Source organism: Asterias amurensis, chromosome 8 (assembly GCF_032118995.1).
Source record: "Asterias amurensis chromosome 8, ASM3211899v1".
In the NCBI taxonomy this organism is placed as follows: Eukaryota; Metazoa; Echinodermata; class Asteroidea; order Forcipulatida; family Asteriidae; genus Asterias; species Asterias amurensis.
In genome coordinates this window covers 24,336,634-24,363,534 of record NC_092655.1, presented here as the reverse complement: position 1 = coordinate 24,363,534, position 26,901 = coordinate 24,336,634, and the positions used below count along the sequence as shown (strand labels likewise).

Here is a 26,901-nt window from a genome sequence, read left to right as displayed (position 1 = left end):
ACATAATATACAGTTGTAGATAAAGTAAAATTTAAAAAATAAATTGGGAAGTGATTATTATAAATTACCTTTCGTACCAAATGAGGTGATATTGAATAATGTCAAAATGTGCAAAATTAATATCATGATAAATAGTTGTGAATTTCTTGAATTTGTAATTATGCTTTATGTAATTAATCTCTAATTGTTGGTTTAACATTGTCCTTTCACATGGAATGTTGTTTCTACATTGAGTGTGCCTGATAATTAATATTTGTAAATCTGAACTCGTCTACTCTTTTACCTTAGTTGTGTGTGTTCATTTTACCACAAATCGTTTATGAATAAAGTATATGTTTGTATACACTTCCTGTCTTTTTTCAGTATTTTATGGTATGTATTTTAGGTTTTTGTTTTTTCAAGATTCATTAACTAAATTCACTGAATTCGTCTCGTTAAATGTTTGTTTTTGTTTTTATTATCTTAAATTTATAACTTACTCATGCTTGTTCATGCACCTTGTACAATTTTCAAATACCAGTATCCCTAACCCCTGTAGTATCCTTTGTCTACACCCTCATCTATCCACCATGACTGAATTAAATTTGAACATGTAGACCAACTTCTATAGAAACCACAGCCTCTCTACAATACAACTCTCTCTTTTTACTTTCTTTTCTGTATGTTTTCATTCTAGTCTCTTTATTCAGTCAGTTTAGTTTTGTCTTCCTTGTTTATGTGTGATGGATCTCAGGGTACCAGATAAGCAGCCAAATAAATAGTATCAAAGTGTAAAACAGTACATGTTGAATATATGACAAAAATCACCTTTAAGCTTCCGTTCAGCAACTCCAGGAATATCAATGCAAAATAAAATGACCTTGAACTTTGTACTGAGTCCATTAAGCACAGTATGTACACTTGTATGTCCAGATATTGCTCTTTAATTCTATTGGTTGTTTGTAAAGGAAACTATTAGGTTCCGTATTCTTGAAACTGAAACCTCTGGAAAATAGTTTAGTTGATACATTGGAGTAATGACTCCAAGTATTGAGGGGTGGTACTGCCAACAGATCGTTATCATGGGGATTTCCTGTCATTTAAGGAAGTTGTGCATTGTAATTCTTGTCATCTAGCTAAAATCATTATGGTTTCATCACTTTTTGGAGAGTTTACCTTGTCAACTTTAAAACACAGGAAATGCTCCAGGTAATCATTGGTTAGCTGTGGAAGGTTGTGAGCCATGTCGGTACATGTAGAATAGTTCAAGGAGTTGTGGTGACCAGTTAAACAGGAAATGCTCCAGATAACCGCTGGCCATATGAACATATGAAGATGTATTAAGTTTATAAATAGGGATTACTCCAGATACACATTGGTTCATGACTTGCACGCAAGTATAACACATTTTCAGTTATGTAGGAAATGCTCCAGACTGCGATTGGCTAAATAACAATTGGTATCTAATAAAGTTAAGAGGTACTCTATGGGGCTTTTAGTTTATTTTGACAAACTTATTTTGGTCTGGCTGTGTAATAGTTTTATTACTATCTATTAGTTAGTACATTTGCTTTATAGAGAAAGTTTTGATTTTGTATTAGATTCTTTAACACAAATACCCCAAGTTCATTATGTCTGATGAAAAATTTGTTTTTTTAAACCAATACTTCTCAGTATTTGTATTCTTCCGTATGATGCCTTGTAAACCAATTCAATTTTTAGAAACCCCAATATCAGTTCATTGCTGCAGTAAGCAGCATGCACACATTGACGGCGCCAACTATACTAGCTATGGCAACCATGATCAACAACTATACCAAATGGTTTCCAATAGCATGACACCGGGAAAGAGGTTAACACAAACTAAAGATTGACATACTACATGTTGCGATTTTAACAATCAAAGAGAGTGGCAAACACAACCTACAACTTTAACAACTCAAGAAAGAGGAAAACACAAACCGAAGCTTGCATCAAAAGTGATGACATTGTGAGCAAGTCATCCAACTACATCCTACAATGTTAGCCCTTCAAGAGAGAGGCAAACACAAACTGAAGCTTGATCAGAAGTTATCACATTGTGAGCAAGTCATCCAACTACATCCAACAACTTTAACAACTTAAGAAAGAGGAAAACACAAACTGAAGCTTGCATCAAAAGTGATGACATTGTGAGCAAGTCATCCAACTACATCCAACAACGTTAACAACTCAAGAGAGAGGAAAACACAAACTGAAGCTTGCATCAAAAGTGATGACATTGTGAGCAAGTCCATCAACTACATCCTACAATGTTGGCCTTTCAAGAGAGAGGCAACCACAAACTGCAGCTTGATCAGAAGTTATCACATTGTGAGCAAGTCATCCAACTACATCCAACAACTTTAACAACTCAAGAAAGAGGAAAACACAAACTGAAGCTTGATCAGAAGTGATCACATTGTGAGCAAGTCATCCAACTACATCCAACAACTTTAACAACTCAAGAAAGAGGAAAACACAAACTATAGCTTGATCAGAAGTTATCACATTGTGAGCAAGTCATCCAACTACATCCTACAACTTTAACATTTCAAGAAAGAGGAAAACACAAACTATAGCTTGATCAGAAGTTATCACATTGTGAGCAAGTCATCCAACTACATCCTACAACTTTAATAACTCAAGAAAGAGGAAAACACAAACTGAAGCTTGATCTGAAGTTATCACATTGTGAGCAAGTCATCCAACTACATCCAATAACTTTAACAACTCAAGAAAGAGGAAAACACAAACTGAAGCTTGCATCAAAAGTGATGACATTGTGAGCAAGTCATCCAACTACATCCAACAACTTTAACAACTCAAGAAAGAGGAAAACACAAACTGAAGCTTGCATCAGAAGTGATGACATTGTGAGCAAGTCATCCAACTACGTCCTACAACGTTAACAACTCAAGAAAGAGGAAAACACAAACTGAAGCTTGCATCAGAAGTGATGACATTGTGAGCAAGTCATCCAACTACATCAAACAACTTTAACAACTCAAGAAAGAGGAAAACACAAACTGAAGCTTGCATCAGAAGTGATGACATTGTGAGCAAGTCATCCAACTACATCCAACAACGTTAACCACTCAAGAAAGAGGAAAACACAAACTGAAGCTTGCATCAGAAGTGATCACATTGTGAGCAAGTCATCCAACTACATCCAACAACTCAAGAAAGAGGAAAACACAAACTGAAGCTTGATCAGAAGTTATCACATTGTGAGCAAGTCATCCAACTACATCCTACAACTTTAACAACTCAAGAAAGAGGAAAACACAAACTGAAGCTTGATCAGAAGTTATCACATTGTGAGCAAGTCATCCAACTACATCCAACAACTTTAACAACTCAAGAAAGAGGAAAACACAAACTGAAGCTTGATCAGAAGTTATCACATTGTGAGCAAGTCATCAAACTACATCCAACAACTTTAACAACTCAAGAAAGAGGAAAACACAAACTGAAGCTTGCATCAGAAGTCATCCCTTTGTGGAAGAGTCCACCAACTACATCCTACAACATTTAAACTCAAGAAAGAGGAAAAACTCATCTGAATCTTGCAACAGCAGCAATTATTACTTGGCCCAGATGAAGGTTAAACAATGTTTATTTACAACTATCACAAGTGATGATGAGTTGTTTTAACAGCAAGGCAGTTCAGGGAAGCAGACATGAAACTTATCTGGCCATTGAAAAGCTATTCACAAGAGAACATTAGCCAATAATGGTATTGCTCATTTTAACTTTTCTTGTGCATTAACGTGGTTTGTAAATGTATCACAAGCTTTTTCATTGTATATTTTACAGTATCAACTATGGAAGACAACAAAGTCATACAGCTTAGAAGTAAATGAAGAAAGCCCTGACAAGAAGCGTAAATCATTGCTACCGTGGATAAATCGAGGTAAAAACCAAAGCAGCTGAATGTGCTTACCCAAGTTGTAATATGCCTGTGATTATTTTCACAGAACTCGGCTAAGTACTGAGTATACAGTGCTTTAAACACACATCGGTGTATATGGGGAAAAACCAAAATGAATACTCATTATCCCCGATGCAAATTTAACATCTATTAAATCGTTGCGGTATCCGCAGCTAAACATAGGATTCGAACTGCCTCTATCTACCGAGCAATCTAGGTGGTCTAGTTGGTATGACACTGCTCTAGAATTGCAAGGGTCATGGGTTTGAATCCCACCTGAGTAATATGCCTGCTATTATTTTCACAGAACTCGGGTAAGTACTGAGTAAACAGTGCTAAACGCACATCGGTGTATATGGGTAAAAACCAAAATGAATATTCTTTATCCCCGATGCAACTTTAACATCTATAAAATTTATATTACACAGATCCATTTAATGATTTTAGGTTCATGATTGCATATTTCAGTTGATTTAAAAGATGACTTTTTCAATTAACATCAAGTCAAACAAAAACGTTCTACTTACTTGTTGGTGAGTTTTTTGTTTGTTAACTTTGAGGTTTGGGGTGTGTAACAGAATTGCATGAAAGCATCGCTCCTACTTAAAATATATACATGTATGTTATTTATTGCAGCTAAGGTGACAAAGAAAGTAAGCAGAGATATGGATACAGCAGCTAAAGAATCAGGTATTAAGTCATGACTGGGGGAGCTGTGTTATTTATTTGAATTTGTATCTATTCTGAAATCTGGGTAGGTTTTGAAAGTGCCAGGCTTGTGTTCGGAGACTATATCTTAAAACTCCAACAAAACTTTTATCATGTTCATTATAAAAGAAGTTTTGTTTTGTTTTTTTAATAAATTTTGTTTTGTTTTAACTCATTTCCAAGACACAAAGGGTAAAACATCAGTAGGCGATGAAGATCTGACAACGGCCACAAACATGAATGCAAAGGTAAAGTTACATTCCTTCATGTTGTTTTCCTGAGTGCACATTTTACTTTGAATTGATTTATAAAGGCCCTGCATTACTGTTGAATAAGAAAGGATAATGAGTTCACATATACATGAGGACATGACACTTTTAGGGGTCTACAATTGCTGGTCCCAATTGCTTCTACTTGTCGCATTTTAATATTACTATGTTAATTAGTTTTGCTCATTTTAGAAGTATGCATTGAAATATTTTAATGCATTGTAACCTTCAGAATATTACAAGCTATCATATAATGGATGTAACTGTACGTTATGGTGACTCTTCAAGTTTTTTTTTTCATAGTTTGAATCTTTGAACCTGCGTTTGTTGTTGCTAGGCTATACCTATTGAGGGGACGTGTCGTCTTGTTTTCCCAAACAATGATGTGGTAGTGCTACCAGCGAGGGCAGGCTTTACTGTGCGTGATATATTGTCACCTCATCTTCAAGTAAGACATCTGAGCTTCCAGTCAGTTGAGGCATTCCTTACTGATTCCAAAGAGGTAAGTGATTAGTGCTATTTCAACCAAGTGGGTGATCTGTGTTTACCAATTCAGTCTTGTAAGTAGGTTCAAAAAGATTAATCAAGTGATAAATACGAATATGATTTAATGTAATGATTGAGATTGTTGCTTTTGGTTGAAAACTAATTAAGTGTTTATTTCTTCTATCCTGTTTGATTGTTTGATGGGGTGGTTTTTGTTTGTTTATTTCCAAATATTACAATATACATGTATAACCTTAATACATTGTGTATTATTATTTATATCAAGCTTCCAGAGGCAAAAATATATCAGCGTATTGAATGCTTTCGTAAAAAGTACCCGGATTACAGCAATATTGTGTCAGTAAAAGTTTCCGGATGGTACAATATTGCTTCAATATTGCTCCATCCGGGCATTTTAACAAGTTTCGCTGGTTCCCATATAGTCAACAGCGCGCTCACTGTTGTTAACCAGTGAACGGAGCTGCAGATAATATTGAACAACAGTGGCTGCTTCTACTAGCGGCGCAAGATTCGGTTTCCGATTAGGATTTTGAAAAAGTTTCAAAGAAGTAGAAAACACCTCGAAGACTACAAAACAAGCAGTACATGTCCTGAGAGCTTACCTGTCGGAAAAAAAATCTTCAAACGAATTTTTAAAGAGTAGATAAGCTTACGCTTGCGCATGTTTTGTCAACATTTTATGTGGAAGTCAGAAAGACAGATGGCGAATCAGTTGAGCCAAAATAGTGTTGCTTAGATCAAGTCCTCAGCCTGATATAAATAATATTCATAAATACCTCGGACAGTTTCGCTATTCCTATTGGTGGAGAGCGCGTCACATGGGTGTGTATAAACCTGTTTATGACCAGTTAAAAGTGTTGAAACATGGGCGTGACACATGAGCTTGCACCTGTGCTCATTCATATTGGTCGAGAGCAACGGCCGGGCAGTTGTGCCACATCACGCGCGACGCGCACAGCATTCCCTTAAAAGAAGTTGTTTATCCGAGGGCGGCGGAGGGCCTTATCATTTCAGAGCTGGAGGGGTGTTGTGTTGAAAGAAATCATTGATCAATTATAATTTTTTCATTTATTTTACTTTTTGACCAAAAGTGTTTATCTTTTTGACCAAAAAGGTATTTATGAATGGGAATCAAAGTGTGTTGAATCGGTTTTCAACTAGTGGTTTACACCCGCCGATGCCTGGTTCTTGATAATTTACCTCGACTTCGTGTCGGTAAAATTATCAAGAACCAGGCCTTGTTGGGATTAAACCACTAGTTGAAAACCTCTTCACCATTCCCTTAATAATAATATTGGATGGTTTTTTTTCGGGGGATACAAGAATATATTGCACTCGCTATGACAATATTGCACTCGTCTACGACTCGTGCAATATTGTCATAGCTCGTGCAATATATTCTTGTACCCCCCTCAAAGCCATCCAATATTGTATAATTATATAGAATGTAATAATTGACAAAGGTATCACTTTTAGAAGATGGTAAACTTAAATGGAATAATGAACATTTTAGTGTACTTGGTATGTTAACAGTTTTATGAATTTCCATCATTTTTAACAGTCTTATCCCAAAGGAAGGAAAAAGGTATAATGATATTGTTGTGTTTGTCTTTTTCTTTTCTGGATTGATGCTTGGTGGCATGCTTATCAAAGGCATATTTGGCTTATATATTACAATTTCACACAGTAAAAATAAATTCAATGGCAAGTTTTCAATGCTGATAACTTGTAAAGAATTACTTGAGATCGAACTTGCTACATGATTGGATTTATCCAGGGTTCAAAGTTGCTGCTCTTTGCATATTTTTCTTGTATCCTTTTTGTTTTGTTTACACATTTAGTTGCATGCTTCAATATTTTCTGTTGTCTTTTGTTCCTTAGCTTGCTTTTAAGTTTGAATGTGCTCGCTTTTATTCTATGAAATGAACCCAAATGAAGTGTTGGTACATTGTTGGGTGAAATCATGCAATGGAAAAAATTATGGCAGTGAAGACCTACATATTGGGTTTGGCATGAATTAAAAAAAAATGAGTCAATTTAGTTTAGAGGTTACTTCACAATGAACCAATTCACATACAAACTCAATTTGTTTGTGAAAGTTTGAAGAACAAAAAAATTAATAGGAAAAATGCCTTTGGACAATTTGCTTGTGTATAGTATTTTAAACTTTTAAATGTAAAATGATTTGTTAATGTTATTACGATTTGATGAGTGGCAGTCACTGTTGTAGAAAACAACCTGTATCCTCTGTAAAAAATAGAACAGCACTAGCCAGTCAAGTTGTAACAATTTGAAATTGTAGAGCTATAATTATTTTAATCAGGTTTTTATTTTGAGACAGTGGTAGTCTCATGAATATAAAGCATGTTTTCAGATGGCATTGCATGTAAGCCATGCTGACAATGAGAACCCACTGATGGACTTGGCCTCATTGTCATTACAAATAATCTGTACCTTCCTAATAGTAGCGCAACACAATATGTTCATGTACCAATTAATGTTTCTACTGCTATTGTAATTTATTATACCATTGATGTTTTAACCAGTCAGTGTGACAGGAATGTATGCCTAAACTTTTACAGTTCACTTAAAAGGGAATTTAGTTACCTTAATCATCTCCACCACTGTACTTTATAGAATATCTGCTTATGAGTTTACAATTAACCACATTTCCATACATGATATATCAGGTAAATTATAAAGGTGTCATTTTATTGCAGTCAAACTTTATGTTTGTTATGTTGACAGATTGTTGACTTCAAGCAAGACATGAGTGACATGGCAGGAGCTGAAATCATTGTTGAGCAACGAGTGGTTTTCAAGTAAGTTTGTATACATTGAGTTATTCCAATTTTGATTTCTATTTTTGATGTGTATTTTAAGTCACCTTTTAAAGGAGCAGATGTAAACACGCTTTCCATGATCAAAAGTCGAACACTATACCCAGTCTCCAAAGTTACAGAACCACAAACCACAGTGTGGGGCACATCCCCTGTGTGTCAATGTAGTGTTTTCTGGTATTTGATAAAAATGTATGACAAATTGTAAGGGATTTATGCTAAGACGCATTCCGACCAACAAACTTTTCTATATTCTATATCACTGCACCAAGAATTAGATCTCAACTTGCTGAGAACTTCAGACAATCTCATTACTTTACTTAAATCCTACCTGTATTCAAGATCTTTCCATATGGTGCTAGGAGCAATGAATGTCAAATTGGTGCATTTTCATATCATGTTTAACGAATAATTGATTGACTAAGGTAGCAATTTAGGAAAATCTTAAAACACGTTCATAAATACCTCGGACAGTTTCGCTTTTCCTATTGGTGGAGAGCGCGTCACGTGGGTGTGTATAAACCTTTGTTTATGACCAGTAAAAAGTGTTGAAACATGGGCGTGACATGCGAGCTTGCATCTGTTCTTATAAGACAGTTTCTTCATTCCTTCCTATTGGTCAAGAGCAACGGCTGAAACAAATGTGCCACATCACGCGATACGCACGACGTGCACAGCATTCCCTTATAAGGAGTTGTTTACCCGAGGCGGAGGGCTTTACCATTTCATAGCTGGAGGGGTAGTGTGTTTAAAGAAATCATTGAACAATTATAATTTTTGTATTTATTTAACTTTTTGACTAAAAAGTGTTGATGTTTTTGACCGAAAAGGTATTTATTAATGGGAATCAAAGTGTGTTGAATCGGTTTTCAACTAGTGTTTTAAACCCGCCGATGCCTGGTTCTTGATAATTTACCTCGACTTCGTCTCAATAAAGTTATCAAGAACCAGGCCTCGTTGGGATTATACCACTAGTTGAAAACCTCTTCACCACACATTGTTTCCCTTATTTTAATCTAGGATGGATTTTCTTTTGTCCAAAAGGATTTGGGTACTTTTTGTAACACAAAACACAATGTCCACAGATTTACATTAAACTTACACTGTTTGAAGATAATGGTAGTAGAAAGCTTACCTTAAAATAATTATTACTTGCAAAACTATGTAAGTTTAATGGGTTAAATGTGTCCTACAAAAAGTACCGAGACCCTTTAAACAAAAAGACAATTAGGAAAGAAATTTAATCTTTGATAAAACACTGCTACAGTATACCGAGGTGCAGACAACTTACTTGATACATGTAGGTTGAAGTACTGAACTTATAAATTTACTTTATAAGCTAGCTATTACATGGAGATAGTAGAGTATGATAAAGCTAGTAATGTGGTCTTACACTTTGTGCCTAAATGATTAATTTCTGCTCTGTTTTACCAATCTAAAACTGCCTGTTTTTGCTTATGGATTAATTTTCACTAACAGGATTGAGCTGCCAAGTCACAGAGTAATTGGAGTGAAATCTAAACCATGTAAGAAGCTGATTGAGGTTTTACGGCCAGTTACCTACAAGTACAACCTTCAACTAGATACTCTAGTTGTACATCTGGTAACTACTTTCTCTTCAATGATTCATTGTTTGATATTATATAGGCCTAATGTAACATACACATGGTATCTACATCACACAATATTAAATCAGTTGATTATAATTTAAGATAAGTCAGGAAGATGTTTAAGTCACTTAATTTTCAAACATTATTACAGGATTGTAAGCGGCTCAGTAATGTTTGGGTCCAATTCACACTCATTGGTTACTTTAACATTATATGAATAATAATACATTCTAGAATGATACAAACAGTTTTTAATAAGCCAATAATAATATAAATTGAAACCAATAACTAACTTTCTAATGGGTGTTTTTTTTTTCAGAGTAACTCCCCAGTACCTTTTGACTTGGATATAACAGTGGCATCTTTGGATGGTCAGAGGATATTGATTGAGACTCTGGAACAGTACGGTGGTGAGTAAAGATCCAAATAATGGTCAATGTTCAAACACAAACTATACACAGAAAACAGCAACTTGAAATAACAAGTTAATATTATTCAACCACGATTTCAATAATAGAGAAATATTCAATCATTTAGAGATTCATCTTGTATTTTTATATCTCTCTTTTTTTAATTCCTATTTGCTATTAGTATACATTTGTTATTTGCTTATCTGCTTGTTGTAGGTTTTTATGTGTGTTTTCTCTTTGTATTATATTATGTAGCTGATTTTAATATATGTGTACACCACTTTGAGGCGTTGCATTAGGCCCTTTATAAATGTTATTTTATTCTAATTATTAATTGTTGCCAGACTATTGTCATTAGGAAAATGACCTTTCTGGCGAAATACTTACTTCATCAGATATTTATTTTATAATTAGCCATGAGGTAGTTGCTTCACTTCATTAGAACAGAGTATTCTAAAGTTTTATATTTTATTTGCAGCTGGACATTACAACGCCCAGGCCAGAGTGGACCCAAGTACAACAGATATTACTGCTCCTCCACTTCACAAATCAGCATCTGTAGAGAGCTTCATTCCAAACAGTCAAGCAAGAACATCACAAACTGTTCATCTGCAACGACGCTTATCAGAGGTGAGTTTATTTTCTAGAATTAGGCTTATGTGTTTCGTTGGTTGGTGATTGTTTTGCTTGGGTGTTTGTGGCCCATCACATACAAAGTTAACTCAAGGCATCTTTAAATCTTTGTAGGAATCTTACAAATTTCCATAATACATATATACATATTTTTTTTCCAGAATGGTGCAAATTTGAAAGAAGTTGGTTCCGCATGTGGAGTAGGAAATCAAGCAGTAACCTTGAGACCAAGTATTTCAGATACCTCTGTGTCCAGACGTTCCCAGAACAGGCAATACAGAATTACAAACCATGATGCTGAAGGTAAGGCAGACTGAAGACTCACAACACCATAAACTGGCTCTTTTCAGAGCCAACACTCACCCAAAGAGATTTACACGTGGCTGCACCCGCAAGTTTATCATTTTTTGTTTCTAGTTTCTTCTTATTTCTCCTCACCATGCAAAGCTTAACAAGTGTTCTGTTGATTTTTTCACATTGTGACTTTGTGCCCAGTACATACAATAACACAAGTAAGATTTGAAAAATATTATATGATTATTTGTTTGATATAATCAAAGTGCTTTATTGACTCTTGTAAATATTGTCATTGTTGACATTTGTTATTGAGATGTAGGTCAAACATTTTAAACATAAACTTTCATAATGGTCAATAATAATTATTCTTTGCACCAGTATCTTTGGTTGTACCTTTAACTTGTTTTTGTATTGTTTCTTAACAGAATTGTACACTATGCTGTCCAAGGCACAACGTCGTAGGATGGATGACCAACGTGGTCTTACTATTCGGAACTTGGAACTTCCAGACTTCTTGAAGAAACCAAACATAGAAACACAAAATCTTAGATCCAAGAGTTCCCTTGGTGTTCCTTATCAGTTCAGTACACCAGAATTCCTACACAGTTATGAGTCTTTACACTCTGCAGATAAAAAGCTAAGCTTTCAAGACAAAGCTGTGAGGTGTAAATCCACACCACCAACAACCAATCCCAATGACACTGGGTTTAGGGAAGGAATCATCCCAACACATTCACAAGCTGAGGAAGTATTTGGCTGTAGAGGGCGCTACAGTGACATTACACCACAGACTTTTAATGAGTCAATGACAGCAATGGCTAGTGATGCATATGGCTACGATGAAAGTGATATAGACATGATGGGCAGTAATTATGGTTTTAACCATTCATCATTATTATACAATGGTAATATGCAAAGAAACCAGAATGCTAAGCTAAGTCCACGTGCCTATCCAACTGATCCGTTTGTTAACCAATTGGATGTTGATAGTGCTAAAGCAAGAGGGTACTCTCATGAACTCTACGATGCTAATGTGAATGAAGACCTATGTGATGAACAAGTGTTTGATTTGGATCAAACATTAACCAAGTCAGTAGCAGAACATGACTCAATCCTTCCGCCTCCTCCAGATGAGTTAGACCGAACTCTACAGCTTGAAGAAGCCAATTATTCCCCTCCGCCATCTTTGACAAAGGATGAACTAAATCCAAAGAGTGATTTCAGTGACTTGATGTTTTCCTTACCAGATAGAACTGGTACCCTTCAAGGGAGCACACTTCCAGGCCATTATACAGACATGTCTCCTCAACCATTAACAGACATTGATTCTGTTGACTTTAGTAACAACCCACCATCCCCTGGACCTCCTTCACCTTCCACTCATGATCTTGTCATGACTCCAAATATTGAAGAAAACATCAATGAGCTTTCTGAAGGGCCTTTTGGTAACATGTCGTTCAAATTCCAAAAAGAGTCTTCAGTATTTGAAAGACCAGATGTTATTGAGTCATTGCACAAACCAGAGAACTTCAGCCCCTACGTACAACCGTTCATAAAACAAAATACCTCTACAAATAGCTCTTTGCCATTCAGTACCTTACAACATACATACGATAAGGTATTAAAGCATGGTACTTCAGAAACCAGTGTGTTAGGTTATGACTTTGCTCAACCAAATTTAATTCAGCAAGGTACCCCACAGTATACCTCTGAACATCCTTCTTCAAACTCTGCCATTTCACATGTAAGTCATGATGTTGATCAAGGCATCTCTCATCAACCAGTCCATCAGACCCCTGCTCTGCAGAGCAAGGAAACAATTTCCCAAGAAGACAACCCAAGCAGAATGGTTTCAAACCTTCATTGGAAGGATGGCAGTGGTGTACAACAACAGAAAATTGATCGTGAAAAGTGGGAGAAAGTTGTCAAGGATGGGCGCACAATGCGTGCAACCTTTGTATAAAATGTCTGCAGCCTTTGCAGGAATTATAGAAAATATGTATATTTTGCACAGCCCTTTATAATGCAACAAGTGCAGTTTAGATTATATTTTTGTACATAAAACTTTACTTTTTTTCTTTTACAGCTATCATTATTTATATTATAATGTATACATACACATGTGTGTTAGCTCTGTATACTCGGTACTTACCCGAGCTCTGTGAGAAAAAATCACAGGCACATTACTTGCTAGGTATTCAAACAATGCTAAAGCAGTTTCTTACCAACTAGACATACACATTGGTGTACATTGGTAAAACCTAAGCTTACCATGTATTCATGTAAAAAAAACATGCACTGAATTAAAAGTTGGTGCTGATGGTTTTATTAAAGCACAGTAGCACTTCATTTTTTTTAAACAGCCTTGATATTAAAAGGATTTAAAGGGTAGTTTTTAATCCATTTTATTTATTACAAGGGGAAAACAAAAATGTCACTTCATTGTTGACTTAGAATCATATTTATTTTGAAACGTCATTGTGACAAGTTTCTTGGAAAAGATTAAAACTACCAAAGTTCGATCACTAATTTGAGTCCAGTATTAGTGATCTGACTCTCTTTCTTTCAGTCTCAGCTGTCACCAATTACTATAACATACGTGTATTACAAATGTATGAACTTTTCATCTTTAAACACATGAGGGACCAAACTTGTCACCAAGATTCAGGGATATTACCCATCGATTCACTTTGCTTTATTTATAGATTGTAGTACATTTACTGAGATGATATAAACCATTGGGTTTAGTTACACACACAAACACACGCTCTACTTTCATGACTGATTGTAAAGCTAAAATGATACATCATTGCATTTATTCAATGTAACCCTGTATTTATTTATAGCACTGACTTCTGTGTAAAGAGAAAGATTTAATTCCATTTTATTCTTGCTATTTTTATGTGACTCCTTTTATCTCCAGCCACTTCGATTATGATGATTTATTCCATTACTTGAAGTTATTTTTGTATACAAAAAAATGGTTTCAAGACGTACCTTGAAAACACTTCAATAATCCAAGACTTTTAGCAGGATATGAAAATTTGTATTCATGAAATTTCCTCCACAATTCCATGTTTTCAAATTTCTTTGAATTCCCCCTTGTAAATTTGAACAGCTGGCAGTATTTGAAATCTGTAAAGTATGCTTCTTCTAACTAATTGGGTGGTGTTGGTTGACTAATCTCTAATGTAAAATAGGATGCAAAGTCGTATAGACAGTATAATGTATTCAGTAAACCATGTCAAGAACTTGAAAGTTTCTTATCATGGTGTGGAAAAGCAAATCGTATTCATTCAGAGTAATTCATTATCTAAATAATCAAGATTTATCTTAATGTTGGAACAAACAAATGTCAGACGAATACTACACGCTTCAGTGCAACACTTTGCAGACATGGCTGGTAGAACAGTTAAGATTGTGGCTTATTATATACAAAGACTATTACTTCTATTTATTTCTTCAGTTCTAAGTTTGACTTGCAAGTGAAATTCAACTTGTACAGGCATGATAGTCATGTATTCAATATTGCAGTGAAACAATAAAGAAAACAAATGTTTGTATTCTCATTCATTTTAAAGAAATAATAAATCAACATATGCAGTGTGATTAAAAGGTAGGCCTGAGGAATATCGATTGTAAAAAAAAATGTTTTACCAAAAATAAGTTTACTGCTAACCGTTATTGTACTAGTTTACTGAGGGATTTTTTTAAAAACAGATTTGGTATTATGAGGATTTGAAAATTTACATACATTGTGTAACTGTATAACGGGTGTACATTTGCTTGATACAAACATTTATCTACTTGTATGAGTTTCTATCCATTACATTCATAAGTTTTGTTTTTCTTATTGTATGATTCAAATATAAAAAATAGTGTGTATATTTTTAGGTGAGCTTAAGACAAAGTCAAACATGAAAATGGATATTGGCTTGTGCAAGGTTGTGGAGCATGTACATGCTAACTTCCAGTTTATATGGCATATTTATGTGATCAAACTTACCCATGTTTGGCTGTATGATTGCGGCATTAGGTTTTAAAACTAAGTTTATTCCCACCTTTCTGACAATCTCCCCAAAATGAGATAAGAAAAGTTATATGTGTATGTAGTTGCTTGGCTTAAGATTATTAAGAATGAGAGCTGTAGATTTTGTGTAAATAGCAAAAAGAACAATATTTAAACATAATCAGTCTAATATAACCAGCCAATGTATTTAATTGTTTTTAACCTTTAATATAGATCATGTACATAAACAGCTAGTTACCATATTGTATAGATGGCTTGGTGTATGCTAGCTTGGGCTTCAATGTTTCTGAGGTACATACAAATTATATTATTATTTCAATTGTGGGAGAAAACAAATGAGGTTAAGATCATTGTAATCCAGGTAGTCCATAGTTTCTTATTTTGGTATGATGTAGTTTGATAAAAAAAATATTAAGTTAAGTTTGTGTTAATCTCACTGAGGAACAAGTTATTTTTATAAGTTGCTAACCTCTCACCACTTGTACTAAATTATTTTACAGAATCATTGCTTCCAGTAACCTCACCGAGACATTTATAGTTAAAATAACTTGTATAAGCAAAGTACAAACAGATGACAGTCGGTTTATATCAAGATACTCAAGTCATATAATGTAGTTTAATAAATAATAATTTATTTAGACAACATGACAAAAACAAAATATAGCCAGGTTTAATTTCAATATTTAAACTACAAAAATAATCATTTATACCCAAAATTTAAACATTGGGAAACATAAACATTATAGGTTTTTCCCCAGTCATTTTCGGCAAATAAACAGCCAGTGTAACTACAAATTTAAAGAAAGTCACATCAGGCATGAGATTTCTCTTAATGTGTAAGCAATTGGTCTTTCAAGTGCTGTGCTCACAAAAGATAACCATTCAACCAGTTCTGCATGGCTTTATTGCAAGTTTAATTGCATGCCACAAAGTGAAATTGAAAGACAGTTTAAATTGTATAAAAGTGAAATAGACTGCTTGTGTTTGCCAAAAATTACGAGAAATCTTATCTTAAAAACTTATTTCCATACTCACTGATGGCACGATTGAACTTTTCTCATTGGTAAACAGACTAATTTCCCAAATTAGGTTCAAAAACCTTATTTTTTTTAATGTAAATACATTGGAAAGTATTTCATAGCATCCAAGTTTTGTCTCACTGAAATTTGTCACATTGGTGCAAACATAACATTCATTCCAGTATTTCAACATTATAATCAAAACAAACCAGTTTGAAAATGATAAGTTTTGTGTGTTCTGGGAATGTATATAAATCCATTTGTATACGTCTTACCAAAGGTCTTGAAATAAAAGTTAACAAAAATGAGATCGATCAAGTTTAATTTTGTTATACGGTCAATAACCTACAGGAAGTGTTTTGTCAGCTTTTGTAATTGTAAGGCATGTACATGTAGTCAAATTTATATGTGCTTCGAGGCATTTCATGGTGGAGTATTTATGTGACAAAGCTGCCAACTCCTATTTCTGCAGAAGGTTCTCTGAAAATTAACCAATCTTTCCATATTCTTATGAATAAATGTGACAATCTCTTTGATTACAAGATGCAAAGTTTAGCAGTCCTACTGTGGATTTTTTTTACACTCTTTGCGGCGAGTAGAAAATACTTCTGATTTAGCAAAGACTCTTATCAGTGATTTCCAACAATTTCTCACAAAAATATTTGAACCTGAGAAATGCCTAAAGCTTTTCTCAGTCATCAAGAAGCAAAGAAAAAATATGCAACAAGGGTTTTTTCTTATTATTATTTTCTTGAAACTTAATGACCAATTGAGCCACAATTTTCACAGGTTTGTTTCTGTACATGTATACATATTTTGAGATGATATGCTAAGTGGGTAAAACTGGTCTTTGCCAATTACTAAACGTGCTTTTAATAAAACTGAGGAGGGGTTGGTTAGCATATTTTCACCCCTTCTCAAACCAATAATTTAGAAAGTAGCAGGAAAGGGTTTCATGTCCCTCCCACCAAGCAACAGACCACACATTCCTTCCCTGGATCCCTAGGGATGAATATCGCTCCAAGTGAGACAAAGCATTACTTATCTATTACCGTATTCATTCAATTGTTCCATTGTCTTCTCTAAATCTTGTGTTTTTCTTGCAAGCATCTTAGCTACCAGCCTTTGATGAACCATACCACACATCCCTTCCCTGGATCCCTAGGGATGAATATCGCTCCAAGTTACACAAAAGCATTACTTATCTATTACTGTAATCATTCAATTGTTGCATTGTCTTCTCTAAATCTTGTGTTTTTCTTGCAAGCATCTTAGCTACCAGCCTTTGATGAACCAGAGCCTCCGTCTTGTCATTCAGCTAAAATAGAAATATTAATCAATCAGCAATATACCAGTTCTTGTACAGTTAATCTCCATGATCACAGTGGGGTGCAACAGAAGAAACTGAATCATTAAGATTGCGTATCAACTTCACTCCAGTGGGTTATGCTTAATGTAAAAGCACCTTTTAAGTGGTACACTTTTCACACATGCACACACCCTGCGTGTGTGCACAGGGCAGCGAGTGTGCAACACACACACATACCCTGCATGTGTGCACAGGGCAGCGAGTGTACAGCACATACCCTACACACCCTGCATGTGTGCACAGGGCGGCGAGTGTACAACACATGCACACACTCTGCATGTGTGCACAGGGCAGCGAGTGTACAACACATGCACGTACCCTGCATGTGTGCACAGGGTAGCGAGTGTGCAACACACGCACATACCCTGCATGTGTGCACAGGGTAGCGAGTGTACAGCACATACCCTACACACTCTGCATGTGTGAACAGGGCAGCGAGTGTACAACACATGCACGTACCCTGCATGTGTGAACAGGGCGGCGAGTGTACACATGCAAATACCCTGCATGTGTGCACAGGGCAGCGAGTGTACAACACATGCACGTACCCTGCATGTGTGAACAGGGCGGCGAGTGTACACATGCAAATACCCTGCATGTGTGCACAGGGCAGCGAGTGTACAACACATGCACGTACCCTGCATGTGTGCACAGGGCGGCGAGTGTACACATGCAAATACCCTGCATGTGTGCACAGGGCAGCGAGTGTACAAGACATGCACATACCCTGCATGTGTGCACAGGGCAGCGAGTGTACAACACATGCACATACCCTGCATGTGTGCACAGGGCAGCGAGTGTACAACACATGCACATACCCTGCATGTGTGCACAGGGCAGCGAGTGTACAACACATGCACATACCCTGCATGTGTGCACAGGGCAGCGAGTGTACAACACATGCACATACCCTGCATGTGTGCACAGGGCAGCGAGTGTACAACACATGCACATACCCTGCATGTGTGCACAGGGCAGCGAGTGTACAACACATGCACATACCCTGCATGTGTGCACAGGGCGGCGAGTGAACACATGCACATACCCTGCATATGTGCACAGGGCCAGACTGTTTGAATGTTGTTGGCCATTTTAAGTTACGATTGGACAATGCATGAAGGGACTAAGATAATGAATAATGTCTTTGTGAGAAAGGTTTTAAAATTCAACCAAGTTATCAATGGTTGCATCACAGAAGTTTGTAACTTACCAAGTCTGCCAAGGTACTAATCAAATCTGGTAGTGGCTGCGATGCTTGAACAGCAATGCTTCTAAACCCTTCACCATCATTGTGAATAGTGCTTTGTTGATCATCTTCAACATACTCGTTTGAAACTCTTGATTCCTGGGGACCATTGCTTTCTGCCAGTATAAATAAAATCAACAATACATTATAAACAAACTTACCATAATTGATACATCCTTATAAATCTAATAAAAAACTGTAGCATTTGTTGCTACTGTTGCCTCTGAAGGACTAACCATTTTGTGTCTCATCAACCCTAGACTAGAACCCTAGTCCCTTTGCATTTATTTACGTACGTTTTGATAGACCTCATACTTCAGCAAATGTTACATCATTTGTATAATACACCACAGTGATGCAGAATGTCATCATGACAGATCAGTTAACCGTTGCCAAAATCCACCTGTTGCCTAAGATTGACTGATATAGCAAATTACCCCCTAAGTCACTTGTACTTTTACCATAGTACATGCATCACAAATACATCACATTAAGCTTTATGTTAATGGATTCTGAACAGAGTCTTGCCACACCTTTGTGTTGAGACTGAAATCAACAGTGCTTATAGAGACCCTAAATGGACACAGTGTTAAATGTAAGATCTTATAATTATTGTCTTACGATTCCCAGATGGACCATCTCCTCTTCTCTCATCCTGGCAAAGTGATGTTATCTTCTCACATAGTAAAATATTCTGGTCCAATTGATGATCAAAAGCTGTCCGGAAGGAATCTGCCATTAGTCGTGTAGCATCTAAGTTTTGCCGGAGTTGATCCATCTACAAGAAGTAAAAACTAACATTAACTGCATGCAAAACAACTGCTCAACTCTTACATTCATTGGGTGTTTAGTTTGACGTATTTGTTCTTGTACTTGTTGCGCCTGTGTGGGTTTTTATTGCCTTTAGATTATTCGTCAGGCTTTTGTGCTGCCTGGAAATAAATAAATAAATAAGCATACTACAAGTGCACCTCAAGGGCAGAACATAAGGGGTAAAGCCCCAAATGTTGAGAAATGAGAATCATCTCATTTGCCTGCCCATAGACATGATAGACAATGTTGCAGACTGTAGGGAAAAGCTCTGTCATTGTTTCTGTCAACCAGTACTTATTGTGCAATTGTACCATGTGTGTACTCTGTGTGTACTGAGATTGTCTGGACAAGTCTATTTTATTTGAGGGTGGTTAATATTTTCAAAAATTGTAAATACACTAAATGTTTACAAAGGAAAAATTCTTATCACCATTCTTCAGAGACAGTGATAATATAACATACAACAGCACTAGAATCAATTATTGCTGGAGTTAACACCAGAGAATCTCACCTCATACTTAAGGATGTAATTTTCTTTCTTGAGCCCAGCAGCTACTCTAGCACATCCGCAAGGATCAGGTCTTGTACCTCGACACAAACATGCACCAAGCACAGCTAGTTCCTATAAAATTAATATAATATACAGTACACATATGAGACAAGTAATAGGTCTGCCTACTTAAAGGAATGTGTTGCCTTGGATCGGTCGTGTTGGTCTATAAAAAGCGTTTGTAACCGTTTGTTATAAAATGCATATGGTTAGAAAGCTTTTTTAAAAGTAGAATACAATGATCCACACAAATTTGCTTCGAAATTGCGTGGTTTTCCTTTTACTTTGCGAACTAACACGGTCGGCCATTTATGGGAGTCAAAAATTTGACTCCCATAATTGGCCGACCATGTTAGTCGACGAGGTAAAAGGAAAACCGTACAATTTCGAGGCATGTTTGTGTGGATCATTGTATTCTACTTTTAAAACATCTGTCTACCCATATGCATTTTATAACAAACGGTTACAAATGCTTTTCAAAGACCAACTCGACCGACCCAAAAGGCAACGTGTTCCTTTAACTGCCCATCAGCATTTATTTTGATATGGGATGGACACGTGCATGTCTGTTTGTGTGACCTTATTAGAGCTAAGTGCATCACACCAAGCACAAAATACACAACACAGCAATCCATAATCCATATGCCCCAGCTTGTTGAGTAGCAAAAATGGCCAATGAGGTCAATTGTGCGACCTGCAAGTATTAGCAGATTACAACAACAATGGACATAAACAACAGAACCATGACATTGTTTCACAGGAATTGTCCCAAACCACAATTCATGCCAACATCTTTTTACTAGAAGAGGATAACTCAAACAAGAAGTTTGGGTTTTCTAATTTCCACTGATTGACAACGAGTATACTCGAGTAACTGACCTGTGCCGTGCAATGAGTTTCAGTATCAAATAGATTACATGACTTGTTGCGATTGTATCCTAACCGCTCCTTGACATCCATCATGGCGAGTAGCTCATCTCGTTCACGCTTTAGACCTGGAATGACAAACTGATTTTAGAAAACTCATATTGAAAAATGACACATCTTATATTTAAGGAGATTCTGTGAGGATTTCCTTACCTAAATTGTCTAGCTGTGCCATCCGAAGTTGTTCTTCATATTCTTGTAGATTTGTTTCAAGAGTTCTATTTTCCAAACAAACTCTAAAAAAAGAAAAGAAAAAAAGAAGAAAAAAAAGGCCAACAGTTTGTTTATTAAATACTTATATCGAATCGCTAATTCATAATAAAACAATTATTATTTTTCCTTTTGAAGGCTTATATCAAAATGCAATAACTTAGACAACCAAAAAAGAACTAAATGTGCAAGACGACTGTTAAAGCAAGCACTTGAGAATGTCCTTCTTCCTTGGATGGCATTGGATGGTGATAACCATGTACAAACTAAAAAAAAGAACTTTGTCATGAAAAAATGAAGACAAAACAATGCATCACATTATGATAGTGTGCTCATCTGAACTTTAATTCTTTTATACATGTATACAATTGTAACATGTTTTTGTATATGGCCATAGACTACAGACCCTACCTGTCATATCGTTCTGCCCATGTCTGCTGAGTCATCATTGAACAATCTCTTGTGGCACTTAGATCAAACTGAAGACCATTAACCTCCTGTACAACAGCCAATTGAACAAAAACTCCATTTCAAAATTTCAATATAAATTTTAAATTGTGTCTTTCATTTCAGATTACCAATTTGTTGTGTACTGTATGTTTTGTTGTCATTCAAACAATGCATTCATTATATTTAATTAGACCCAAATGATGTTACCTTCTCCAGTGATGTCTTCATACATTTAGCTTCTTGGATTGACTTGGAATGTTCTTTGTTAATCATGACAGCCTGCAACAAAATCAAACTTAAATCTTGAATTATCAAGAAGCAATTCCATAGAATACTTAGAGGTTAAACTTAAGAGGTGATATAAAGCAGGTCAATAAATGTTGCAGATGTGGATAGGTTTACAAAGAGCAAAGTTTTGATACATTATTATTGGTATTATTTATTTATTTGCTCATTTTCGTTTTGTTTTCATGCAAGCAAGAACAGGAGAAAGATGGATAAATAATTCATGATTTGTTGTTCACATGCTGAATTATGAATGCACTGCAAGTAAATAAATGTAATGATTAATAAACAATAAATTGATGCAATGTACATGTACTTACATGTGCAAACTATGTGCAGCAACACCATTCATGACATGGTCACAAGTGCAGGGTCATGGCAAAGGGAATGAAATGTACACATATTTTTAGTAAGTAACATTTTGTGTCAGTTATTGTAGGAAATGATTGCAGTGCTAGAGAACATACAGTGTACAAGGGCAGATACATGTATGCAGAGTTTACAGATTGTTGTAAAACGTAACAGCTGTTTTTCACTGTTTCTTTATTGATTTGTTGCAGATCACCAAATTCATCCATGATGCAGAATACAATGGTCATATACACTACACTATGCACACACATGCATAGATTCTCAAAAACAAAATACAGATGGACTGTATGTGCCCTAATAATTGGAATGCAAATCTTATGGTCCATGCTAAACAGTACTCAACATGCCCCCTACATTATAATGTAGATGCACAATTAATACACTTTGTTTTCTTTGTATATTTTCCCCCAAACATGCAAAACAATTGTATCACAATAAGGCGTGTTAGTACATTCCAGTGTAACTTGAGTCACAATGTGTAGTGTCCATTCACAGTCAAGACTTCAAGCCAAGGACATCAAAATTGTAATTAATTCAAAAACAAGATTTATTCACCTGACTTTTAAGTATTTGAATGGCTCGATATTTACTGTTTAACTGCCTCTTAGTTGCTTCAAGATCACTCTGTAGCTCTATCACTTCCTGTTCATAAAAGGAAAAGAAAGATCTTAGTTGACAATAAACTAAAATTAAGACAAAAGAGAAGACATTCATGTATATCTCAAGAGCCAATGCCGTTTTAGTAGTTAGTATTTCCAGTTAAATTTAGTTTACAATTGAATTGCAAGGACCACTTTTCACCTTTTGTGATACAAACTTGATTTAAATTTGTTCATTCTTTTTTCTTAGTTAAACTATGTTTATCATTTTTTGTTTATACTTTTAATTTTTTGAAAACTTGTATTCGAAATGCAATGTGGTCGTTGAAGAACACACAGGCTAAACTAGTGACTAATTAAACACTACAGTAGCTGGTTCTTTTTTACTGAAGATAGTAGTTTTTCATTACATCATACATTTACCTGTGATGCCAATTCTAACCCAAAGATTACTTGTTCATCAGAGCTACAGGGGTCAACCTTGTTGTCACCAGAACCTTAATTAAATATAGAGATAATGTGTTGGTTCAGAAATTACAATTTCCTTAAAATATTTGTAGGATATACTTGTTAATATTCTTACATATTAAATATTGAAATTTGAAGTGTTAATAAGAGCAAACAGTCAGAACCTTTTGTAACAAATTTTCATTTCAAAACTTACTTCAAATTCAAATACACAGTGACCTGTCAGGTTTAAATTGAACAGATTATAATTGTTTGCACCATTCCTAAATACTTACCACTGACCTTCCTTTGATTCATAAGAGCTTTTCTTACTACAGATCTAAGTCTTGGCATCAAATCAGAGCCCTCAACTCTCTCTGATTCAGAATCATGATCTCCAAAATAACTCTTTGGTTGCAGTCCAGATTCACAACAACAACAAAGTCTGCTTTCTGTATCACTGTCATTTGGTTCTACATTACATCTTAAACATTTGGGGTTGTTGTTTCTTACAAACACTTCATCTTCATCAAACAATTTGGTTCTGCTTCCGTGATGACAAGTACTAATACTATGCTCCCTGCAATGTCTGTGTGAACTATTGCTGGTACTTGTCGGCTTAACAACAACAGCTCCTGGCAGCAGTCCTAACCCAAAACCAAGGTCTCCTTTCGTCATCTTTTGACAGCTTTCACCATCTGAGTCCGACTTATCAAAGGCACTGTAACTTATCCTTCTCATTGTTTCCATGTCTTAATCTGCTCACTCTGTCTAATAGTAACAATGGCAACATCTAAATGTTTATAGAGAGTGATTTACAACGACCAATTTACCACGTACGGCTATGGAACTGTCAAAACCGTGCAACACCTTCAAAAAGTGCCAGCTGTTGATCTGCCTCCGCATAAAAGGGAAACCAACAAAATACGTCGGAACTGATTTAATACATTAATTACAGACATTTAGCAGAAGTTTGTTCTAAAGCTAAATATTAACGTGAAGAACTGAAACAACGTTGAATCTACCAGAAAGTTGCAGATTTGTTTTTAGTTTAAAGTTTAATAAAGTTCGCGGATTAATAATGGGATCTGTCTTTTTCGAAACATTTAATATCAACCACTTAAAAGCTCAATAATAAACAATATAAATAACTTTTCAAGTTTTAAATATATAAAAATGAAATTTTGTCTTTTTTAATGACTTAAAAAGTCACCAAAATATTAATAACTTATTATTAAAAATATAATAATTTTACATTGCTCAAAATAGCTGGGTGCCGATGTTGGTTCCCAGACGTCACGTCCACAATTTCGAGAAAGCATGTTAAGCTAGCTTTGCATGCTGCTATGGCGTGTCAAACGTTGCATTATTCGATAATGTACAATATATGTGCGATGTTTCTCATATATATGCGATAATTGTCACATATGTGCGATATTCATTTGATGTATGCAATAAATGTAATATATATGCAATAAATGTAATATATATGCAATAAATATAATATATATGCAATAAATTGTAATATATGTGCGATAAATTGTAATATATGTGCGATAAATTGTAATATATGTGCGATAAATTGTAATATATGTGCGATAAATTGTAATATATGTGCGATAAATTGTAATATATGTGCGATAAATTGTAATATATGTGCGATAAATTGTAATATATGTGCGATAAATTGTAATATATGTGCGATAAATTGTAATATTTGTGCGATAAATTGTAATATATGTGCAATAATTTGCAATATATGTGCGATAATTTGCAATAGATATGTGATATTTTTTAATATCTGTTTGATAATTTTGTAGTATATTATATGCGATCATTTGTATGCGATGTTTTGTGACGGTATACATATGCGATAATTTAATATACATGGGCGATGTTCATTCTTATATATGTGCGAAAACGGAATTGTGGGTTATAGTATGGCTTCCTGTCCACTTGATCCCCGTATCCGTAATGTTTTAGATCGGGCCAGACAATACTCTGGACGGTATAGTATGGTTCCTATGGTTCAATGAGATTGGCGTAGGGTTTATAGTGATGGTCAGGGTACGAGACTCGAGCAGCGTATTTCCGAAACAGCCAGCCAGCCGCGTATTCGGATAATAGAACACATACAGTACAGGGAGGTGACAAAATGTTGCATTTTGCTCAAATCTGAAGGTGAAGATCTGTTTTACTCGAACGAATTCTGCAATATTAGCATAATTTAGAATTTTTAATTGATAATATGTCAATTTCATAGCTTCACATGATTAAAAAATAATTTTTAAAAAGTGAAAAACATTAACAAAACGTCAAAAAATGACCCGCAAACGAAAAGGCAAACATTTTTATTTTGTATTTTTTGCATTTTTTAATATGTCAAAAAAACATCACTGTGAAATACAAAACCATAACTTGAAAAGAATTTATACCCTTCGTTAAAACAAAACATTTAATTTGTAATCCAGAACTTTCAAGACTAATATAGTGGGCGTATCAAATTTTGGAGCTGGGTAAATTTGGTTCACTATCTAGTGGTTAATTAACCACAGTTATTCTGACGCCATTGTCAATGTACATTCCGCCCAATTACATAGACGGTGCACTTAAACACAATTTGAAAAGAATTTGAACCCTTCGTTAAGACAAAAAGTTGCTTTCTTGTTCCAGAACCTTGAAGGAAGATAGACTGGACGTATCAAATTTTGAGCTGGCTAAATTGGTCAACTATTATTGATTCTGCAATAAAAAGAAAATGTTTAAAGAAAATGTTTAAAGAAATTGTTTGTCTTATCGAAGGGTGTCACCACTTTTTGCTCGCGGCTGACATAACTATAAATGTGGTGACTAAGATTCAAAAAATTTGAAAAATGATTTTGCAAACAAGACACAGTTGAATTTTTATAGCACAAGAACTTTTAAATTTTATTGACAACAATTAAAAATAATCAATCATGAGTGTTTCAGATATAGCTCGGTAATTTACTAACTTTAACTGTTCTACGATTTAAAGTCACCTGGAAATAGAAGTGTTTTTCTTTCAAACATAAGAGTATATGCTTACGAACAATAAAACAATTTATTTAGTAATTGATAAGACAAACATTTTCTTTTTATTGCAGAATCAATAATAGTTGACCAATTTAGCCAGCTCAAAATTTGATACGTCCAGTCTATCTTCCTTCAAGATTCTGGAACAAGAAAGCAACTTTTTGTCTTAACGAAGGGTTCAAATTCTTTTCAAATTGTGTTTAAGTGCACCGTCTATGTAATTGGGCGGAATGTACATTGACAATGGCGTCAGAATAACTGTGGTTAATTAACCACTAGATAGTGAACCAAATTTACCCAGCTCCAAAATTTGATACGCCCACTA

At 35.2% G+C, this 26,901-nt stretch overlaps 2 protein-coding genes across 5 annotated transcripts in view; one reads left to right on the top strand and one right to left on the bottom strand.

The window, feature by feature from the left end:
* LOC139941001 (regulator of G-protein signaling 12-like) overlaps positions 1-16,564 on the top strand; it is a 39,263-nt gene extending 22,699 nt beyond the window's left edge. For 3 of the 4 annotated variants that reach the window (XM_071937410.1, XM_071937411.1, XM_071937412.1), the window contains exons 9-19: positions 3,817-3,913; positions 4,568-4,621; positions 4,823-4,887; positions 5,246-5,410; positions 6,977-7,000; positions 8,164-8,237; positions 9,735-9,858; positions 10,185-10,275; positions 10,754-10,905; positions 11,070-11,211; positions 11,631-16,564. In XM_071937410.1, the coding sequence (XP_071793511.1) occupies positions 3,817-3,913; positions 4,568-4,621; positions 4,823-4,887; positions 5,246-5,410; positions 6,977-7,000; positions 8,164-8,237; positions 9,735-9,858; positions 10,185-10,275; positions 10,754-10,905; positions 11,070-11,211; positions 11,631-13,168 (2,526 nt within the window). In that variant the 3' untranslated portion in view covers positions 13,169-16,564. The remainder of the gene's footprint in view (positions 1-3,816; positions 3,914-4,567; positions 4,622-4,822; positions 4,888-5,245; positions 5,411-6,976; positions 7,001-8,163; positions 8,238-9,734; positions 9,859-10,184; positions 10,276-10,753; positions 10,906-11,069; positions 11,212-11,630) is intronic. The other variant, XM_071937413.1, reaches the window with a different exon arrangement.
* A 137-nt stretch (positions 16,565-16,701) lies between these two features.
* LOC139941002 (coiled-coil domain-containing protein 125-like) lies at positions 16,702-24,579 on the bottom strand. The gene is made up of 11 exons (XM_071937414.1): positions 23,819-24,579; positions 23,499-23,572; positions 23,032-23,118; positions 22,027-22,098; positions 21,781-21,866; positions 21,313-21,395; positions 21,112-21,227; positions 20,194-20,304; positions 19,491-19,647; positions 18,834-18,985; positions 16,702-17,572 (listed from the first exon to the last, which is right to left on the bottom strand). The coding sequence occupies exons 1-11, from the start codon at positions 24,270-24,272 to the stop codon at positions 17,456-17,458; spliced, it is 1,509 nt and encodes a 502-aa protein (XP_071793515.1). The 5' UTR covers positions 24,273-24,579; the 3' UTR covers positions 16,702-17,455.
* Positions 24,580-26,901: the final 2,322 nt, after the last annotated feature.